The sequence below is a fragment of the Zosterops lateralis genome, assembly GCF_965231275.1.
Source record: "Zosterops lateralis genome assembly, chromosome: 4".
Classification (NCBI taxonomy): domain Eukaryota; kingdom Metazoa; phylum Chordata; class Aves; order Passeriformes; family Zosteropidae; genus Zosterops; species Zosterops lateralis.
The window spans coordinates 73,031,836-73,039,861 of NC_139765.1; the positions used below are offsets into that span (position 1 = coordinate 73,031,836).

Genomic DNA, 8,026 nt, shown 5'->3' on the forward strand with positions numbered 1-8,026 from the left:
CAGAGTACCCAAATGTATCACACATCTAGTCCCAGGGTACCCCAATACATCACACACCCCAAAACAGATCACTCATCCCAGTCCTTGTGCACCCCAAAGCTTCACACACCCCAAAATAGCTCACACATCCCAATAAATCATGTCCCAGTCCCAGTGTACCCCAATGTATCACACCCTTCAGTCCTTTGTACCCCAATACATCACACACCCCAATACCTCACACATCCCAGACTTTGTGACCCCCAACACCTGGCCCCTCTGCTCCCTGTATACCCCAATACATCACACCCCCCAATAGCTCACACATCCCAGTCCTTGTGCACCCCAAAGCATCACACACCCCAATACCTCACACATCCCAGTCCCTGTGCCCCCAACACCTCCCCCCTCTGCTCCTTGTACTCCCCAATACATCACAAACCCCACTCTCTGTGCACCCCAATATATATCCCATACCCCAGTCAGTCCCTGTGCACCCTAATACCCTGTGGGGTACCCCAGTACATCACACATCCCAATGCTCTCTGCACCCCATTCCCAGGACAGACCCCACAGTCCTGTGTACCCCACTCCTGGTGCTCCCTGTGCACCCCAATTTGTCATGCACCCCATTCCTGCAGGCCCTGACTCTGTACCCCACATCCCCGTGCACCCCAATACTTCACACACCCCATTCCTGCAGGCCCTGACTGCACCCCACATCCCTGTGCACCCCAATACTTCACACACCCCATTCCTGCGGGCCCTGACTCTGTACCCCACATCCCCGTGCACCCCAAAACATCACACACCCCATTCCTGCGGGCCCTGACTCTGTACCCCACATCCCCGTGCACCCCAAAACATCACACACCCCATTCCTGCAGGCCCTGACTGCACCCCACATCCCTGTGCACCCCAATACATCCCACACCCCAGACCTTGCTCATTCCCATCCCTGTGCACACCCCATACACCCCAATTCCCGGGCACCCCAATACACCACACACCCCATATCCCTGTGCCCCCTGGTCCCCCGGCACCCCAATGTCTGCACCCTCTCACCTGTGTATCCCCATATACTGTGTACCCCGCTCCCTCTGCACCCCAATATCCTGCACACCCCGCTCTTTCTGAACCCCGCTCTCTCTGCACCCTAAAACACCGCGCATCCTGCTCTCTCTGCGCCCTAAAACACCGCACCCCCCTCTCTCTCTGCACCCCAAAACACGGCACATCCCGCTCTTTCTGCACCCCCCTGTCTCTACATCCTAAAACACGGCACATCCCGCTCTTTCTGCACCCCAAAGCACCGCGCACCCCAATCTCTGCATCCTCTCACCTGCGCACCCCAAAACACCACTTACCCCTCTCTCTCTGCACCCCAAAATACCGCACACTCCGGTCTTTCTGCACCCCCCTGTCTCTACATCCCAAAACACCCCACACCCCCCAATCTGTGCATCCTCCCACCTGCGCACCCCAAAACACCGCCTACCCCTCTCTCTGCACCCTAAAACACCGCACACCCCGCTCTTTCTGCATCCCGCTCTCTCAGCATCCCATTCCACCCCTCACCTCCCAATCTCTGCATCCTCCCACCCGCACACCCCAAACCCCGCTCGCTCCCCTCTCCCCGCTGTTATTCCCGCACCGTTTCCAGGTGCGTTTTCCCTTCCAGCCCGGCCCGGTTCAGCCCCTCCCTCCCGGGGTGGCGCATGTCCGGCCCCGCCCGTTAAATTCCGCCGGGCCGGGACCACCGGGCCCTGCACCTGCTGCTCTCTCGCCATGGCCACCGAGGCCGAGCCCGGCCGCCGCCGCCGCTGCTGCGCTCAGGACTCGCCCGGTGAGCTCGGGGGGGTCTCGGGGGCTGGGTGGGCACTATCGGGGGTCCTCCATCCCTGGGCAGTGTCGGTGACACCTCTCCTGACCCACACACCGGGCACCGAGCGGGGTTTTCCTGCCGTGCCCCGGGGTATTGGTGGGGTCTCCTCTCCTGAGCATCCCCTGGGTACCACTCTGGGAGCTCTGCGGGGTTTGGCATCCCCTGGGTACCACTCTGGGAGCTCTGTGGGGTTTGGCATCCCCTGGGTACCACTTTGGGAGCTCTGTGGGGTTTGGCATCCCCTGGGTACCACTCTGGGAGCTCTGTGGGGTTTGGCATCCCCTGGGTACCACTCTGGGAGCTCTGTGGGGTTTGGCATCCCCTGGGTACCACTCTGGGAGTTCTGTGGGGTTTGGGGACTGAGGTGACACCCCAGCACAGCAGCACCGGGTGGGGTTTTCCTGCGTGCCTTGGGCATTAGTGGGGTCTCCTCTCCTGAGCATCCCCTGGGTACCACTCTGGGAGCTCTGTGGGGTTTGGGGACTGAGGTGACACCCCAGCACTGCAGCACTTGGTGGGATATGGGGATGTGGCCCCGGTGTGACACCAACAGCTCCCGCAGACGGTCCCAAGGTCCCGGATTGCCGCGGTGACAGCGACGGTCCCCGCCGGGGCTCCCTCTGCGCTGCCATCAACAACGACCTGGCGGAGCTGGGCTGCCACCTGCACCGGCCCCGGGTCCCCACAGGTAGGTTGGGTGTGGGATGGGCTGGAAATGGGGCTCTGGAGGGTCCCACTGTGACCCCCTGTGTCCCCCCAGCCGTGTCCACCCCGTCCTGCTGCCAGCAGCACTCGGAGGAGGTGTGTGAGAGCTGCCTGGTGAAAACCACCCTGACGGCCGAGAACGCCGTGGAGGCCAACAAGCTCTCCAACAACTACAAGGTGGGTGGGGGGCACCTGTGGGTGCTCCTGGTGGGCTGTAATGGGTTTTAATTTTTTTTTTTCCCTCTTAACTCATCACCCCTAAAAAAAACTCCTTCTCTCTGCAGTTTGGCTTCAAGAAATGGAAGAGCCACGTCACGGCGCGGCCGTGGGAGGACAGGTCGGAGATTGTCAAGGAGCTCTACTCTGACCTCAATGTCATCAGAGGCTCTGGAGGTGGGTGGCCTTGGGGACAGCCCTGGGTGGTGGCAGTGTGGATTTGGGCAGATGGAAGTGACAATGGTGACCTGGTGCCTTTGGTCCTGCAGGGTCCTCGCTGACGTGTGGGAATGTCCTTTACCTGCTGCTCTTTGGCTGGTGGCTCTCGCTCCTCTACGTCCTCGTGGCTGCTGTGATGTTCATCACTGTCATGGGGGCTCCTTATGGTGAGTTTGGTCTGAATTTGGGACCCCCCCCCCCATGAGGGCTGGATGAGCTCAGAACTGCACCAAATGTTGTTGGGGTCTCCTGGGTCCTTTCTCCGTGGAATGTCCCTGTAGCTGGAAGGGACACTGATGGCCATGTCCCCACAGGGCAGCTCTGCTGGGACCTGGCTGGGTATTTCCTCTGGCCCTTTGGCAAAGTCATCCAGAAAGTGGAGGTAAGGATGCTTTGGGAATCCCCTGGGGGGGATTTTGGGGTGCCCTATGCACACCCTGACATCCCCCCCTCTCCCCAGGTCCCCAAATCCCATCAGGTGTGTGAGGCTGGCGTGGGGGAGAGCTCAGCCCTGCTCGGGGGTCCCACCCCGCTCCGCTGGCGCCTGCACTGCTGGGAGGGCACTGGATACTGGGTGAGCCCTGTGTGGACCCAGTGACTCACCCCTGGAGCCCCCAGCGTGGTGGGCGAGGTGCCTGTGGGGCACCTTCCCTCCCTTGGGGTCAGTATTTTGGGGAGTCAATCCCTAAAGGTGACCTCCTGTTGACAGCACCGTGCCAGCACCGCAGTGTGGCTGTGCCTGGGCTACCCAGTGCTGGTGGTGGCCCACGGGCTCGTGTGTGTCACCGCGTGGCTCCTCATCGTGCTCATCCCCGTGGCCAAGCTGAGCGCCCGCGCCGCCTCCCGTGTCCTGCTGCTGCCCCCGCAGCGGGTGCTCATCCGCCGCCTCAGGATGGTGGGTCACTCTGGGTGGGGTGAGGGTCCCACACCTCACTCCTGGTGGGGTTTTGGGCTGGGGGTGACCCTCTTGTCCCTGTGCAGACAGAGGTGCCTCTGGAGGGAGAGGTGATTCTCTGCTGTTACCGCGCTGCAAACCCTTACTACTATAAATACGCCGTGGACGGCATCAACGTCTTTGCTGTCAGTATCCTTTGGGGAGCTGGAGTGGGATGGGAGGGGAGGGACCCCAAATCCATCCTCCCTCTGTTGTGTCCTTGACTGGCCACCCCAGACCTGCTGCCCCTGGTGCTGGTGACGCTGGTGCTGGGCTACGTGGACAGCCCCAACCACCTGACGGGCTCTGCTGTCAAGTTCACCTTGGCCCTGCTCTCCATCATGCCCCTCTCCTACTACATCGGCATGGCCATCGCCAGGTCAGTGGTCATAGGGGATGTTTGGTGACAAAGTGGGGACACTCCAGCTTTGCTGATGGCTTTTTTCTCCTCTCCAGCATCTCGGCCCAGAGCAACTTTGCAGTGGGGGCAGTGGTGAACGCCACGTTTGGCTCCATCACTGAGCTCACCTTCTACATCACCGCCCTCATCAAGGGCTCGCGGGAGGGCAACCGCTGCTACGCCGAGGTGGTCAAGTCAGCACTGACAGGGACACTGGTGGGCTGTGTCCTCTTTGTGCCGGTGAGATGGGGTGGCATCCAGAGCTGGGAGGGTGCTGTGAGCAGAGAACTGATGGGGGATTTAGTTTGTGGTTTTTTTCTCTATCCCCCAAGGGTCTGTGCATGGTGATCGGGGGTATCCGGCACCAGGAGCAGCGGTTCAACAGCCGCTCTGCAGGAGTCAGCTCGGCCCTGCTCTTCCTCTCTGTGGGAGGTGAGTTGGGGACAGCGGTGTCCCCATGTCTGGGGGGGTCCCAGCAGGGTGGGCGCCTGCTCCATGTCCTGTCCCTGCAGGTGTCTTTGCCCCAACGCTCTTCTCCAAGGTGTACGGGAAGCTGGTCTGTGGCGAGTGCCACAACGTCACCCAGAACCCGCTGGGACACTACTTGTGTCACAACTGTCACTTTGACCTGGTGAGTGGGGACCTGGAACCCCCACAACAGGGGAAATTTGGGGTCAGGGATGCTCTGAGCCCTGCTGGGTGGTGGCAGTGGGGTGTCCCTTGTCCCCTATTGACAGATGCTCTCTCTGCAGATGGACAACAACGGCACCCTCTACTACAGCCACGTCCAGTGAGTGTCCACTGCGATGGGGACAGGGCTGTCCCCGCATTGGGATGGCACCTCCTGGGTTTGGTCATGTTCCCCTCTCCACCCCAATGATTTCCTCCATCCCTGGGGTGTCCATGGCAGACCCTGGTGGCACTGATGACGTTTTCTGTGTACCACAGACCCCTGGTGTACACAGTGTCCATCCTGCTCCCCGCTGCCTACCTCATTGGGCTCTTCTTCACCCTCAAAACCCACACGCACATCTACGACATCCACATCAGCGACTGTCACAGTGAGTGTCCCCAAGTGTCCTGGCTGTTCTTGTCACTGCTCTGGAGCGTCCCACACATCTCTGCTCTCTCCCCAGTGCCTGGCCACCACCACAGTGCTGTGGTCCACTGGTCCCGCTGGCGGGCCCTGGTCATCCTCCTGCTCTCCACCCTCTGCATGTCGGCCTGTGCTGACCTGGCCACGGAGCACATCAGCCCCATCCTCACCAACTCCACCATCTCACAGGTGAGCTGGCTCTGGGGTGGCCCTAAGGACCAAGATGTGCTCCCCAGACTTGGCCTGGCTGCAGTTGGAGCCCCAAAAGCAGTGGTGGAAAGATGCCCTGCACAGTTTGGCCCAGGCTGATGTCACCTTTTCCCTGTAGTATTTCATCGGTGTCACCGTGCTGGCAATGGTGCCCGAGCTGCCAGAGATTGTCAATGGCATCCAGTTTGCCCTGCAGAACAACCTGAGTTTGAGGTGAGATTGGCTCCAAGGATGAGTTTTGGGGTGGTTCCTGTGTCCTGTCCCAGTCCCATCACTGTGCCTTGGTGCCCACAATGGGCTGCCCAGTCACTGATGGGTCAGATTCTGTGTCAGCTTCTCCTCAAGGAGACTTAGCCACCCAAAAAATGGTGCCAGAACTGGGCTGGGCTCTGTGGTTTGGGATTTTCTCACCCAGAGACCCAGTGCTTGGCAGCCCCTAAGTTGTCCTTCCTCCCCAGCATCGAGATTGGGAACTGCATTGCGGTGCAGGTCTGCATGCTCCAGATCCCCATCCTGGTGCTCTTCACCATCTTCTACGTGAGTAAAACCCCAGGAGAGCCCTGGGGGACCCTCCTGCAGCAGGGCTGGGGACACGGTGTCCATGGGATATGGAAAGGAGGACACAGCTGCCCTTCCCAGTGTCTGCTGTCTGCTCAGTGGGGTCAGACATCTCCTGCTGCTGTCCCCACCCTGGGGACGTGTGGCAGAGGAGGGTTTAAGGGGTGACACACTGATAGAGTCAGGGTAGAGTTGTCCTGGTTGGCCATAAACCCCTAATAAATTCTCTTCCTCACAGCCGACCAACTTCACGCTGGTCTTCAGCGACCTCCATGTCTACGCCAGCATGTTCAGCGTGGTGCTCATGAACTACATCTTCATGGATGGCAAATGTGACTATTTCCAAGGTGACCACCTCCCCCAGGGCTGCTGTGGGACTTGGAGTATCCCTGTATTCCCTGGGATGTGGGATGGGGGGCTCCTGGGTCCAACCCTGGGCTCATCACCTTGTTGGGGCTCTTGGGGTCTTGGTTGACCATCTCGGAGCTCTCTCCCTGCAGCAGCTCCAAGGGGCATCACTCAAATTTCCCTCTTTAAAAGGTTTTAAACTCCCTTTTAATGGACACTTTGTGGAGAGCCATGACAGTCCTCTGCAGGGGGCTAATCCAGGTTTTAACCCCATGTCCCTCCTTGCTCCAGGGAGTAACTCCCTCCTCTCTCTGCCCACCCCAGGCACGGTGCTGGTGATGGTTTACTTCATCCTCCTGGCTGTGTATTTCTTCGCCCCCTCGCCCAGCGGCTGCTGAAGTTTGGATTCTCCTTTTCTCCGAACCCCCTCGTTGGGATCAGCACCTTTTTTTCCAGTCAAGACCTTTTCCAGTGTCTCAGGGACTCGGGCCGGGCTGGCTCCGGTCTGGAAGCGCCGTCTCCTGAAGCTCCTGCTGCTGCTGGGCTCCCTCTGTGGGGCTTCAGGGATGGGAAGGGTGGTGGCAATACAGAATTGCTCCCAAAATGAGGAGCCTCGAAGCCAGAGCATGTCACAGAGGCACCTCCAGCTCACACTCGAGGGGCTGGAAGGAAAACTGTCCTCAGTGGAGGGCCTTGAAGGGGATTTTGAGGACAGAGCCCTCCCTGGGGATGTGCTGCACTGAGAGGAGGTGCCTGAGAAATCCCTCATCCTCCCAGGCCTGGGAATTGCACACGGGATGTTTGATGGCACCAGAAATGCACCCAAAGGTATTTTCAGCTGTTTTGTCATTAAAGCAGTTTTGTACAAATCAGAAACAAGTTTGTTTCTCTTTAAATGAGCTTCAGTCACCAGCCTGGGCCTCTCTGTGGCCACCATTCCCTGTCCTCTGTCACAGAGGGCTCCAGCTTTCTCTGTGACCCTCCCAAAGCTCCAGCTCATTCCCAGCCTGGTTTTGTCTGACTGTCCTTGGTCCTCCTGGCTTTGAGGTCTGTATCAGACTCCTGAGGGAAGGTCAGGGATGCTCCTGGTGTTGTCCATAGGGTGGGACAGGCTGGGGACATCTCCTTCCATGCAGGGAAATGCTGGTGGATGTGGTGAGAGGATAAAATTTGGGCTTGGATTGATTTATTATCTTTTAAAAACAAAAACAACCCCAAAGCAAAACGCTGACAGATCTGTTAACACCGGCAGGAAGCAGCCTGGGATCGCCCTCCTTTGTGGGGAAGGCAGCAGCTCGTTAGGGATTAATGAAGCTGCTTTATTAAGCCTTTTTGTTTTCCTAGTGAGGCATCAGCACAGACAATCCTGCTGTCCTCAGTCTGGCACATTTGGGAGTATTTTTGCCGGGTGAGTAGCTGGAGTTGCTGATGGCAGGACAGGGAAGGATGGGAGAGCAGAGGCTGTAGGAGCTCAGT

General features: G+C 58.9%; 1 protein-coding gene across 1 annotated transcript; it reads left to right on the forward strand.

Annotated features, from left to right (window-relative positions):
- The first annotated feature begins 1,631 nt into the window (after window positions 1–1,631).
- On the forward strand, window positions 1,632–7,053 carry LOC310909076 (uncharacterized protein). The gene is made up of 19 exons (XM_083860639.1): window positions 1,632–1,825; window positions 2,427–2,746; window positions 2,854–2,962; window positions 3,055–3,171; window positions 3,319–3,386; window positions 3,465–3,578; window positions 3,714–3,899; window positions 3,986–4,088; window positions 4,176–4,317; window positions 4,395–4,578; window positions 4,671–4,770; window positions 4,851–4,969; window positions 5,091–5,128; window positions 5,287–5,399; window positions 5,475–5,623; window positions 5,763–5,857; window positions 6,103–6,181; window positions 6,441–6,549; window positions 6,875–7,053. Exons 1-19 carry the CDS (start codon window positions 1,768–1,770, stop codon window positions 6,946–6,948), a joined length of 2,277 nt encoding a protein of 758 aa, XP_083716765.1. The 5' UTR covers window positions 1,632–1,767; the 3' UTR covers window positions 6,949–7,053.
- Window positions 7,054–8,026: the final 973 nt, after the last annotated feature.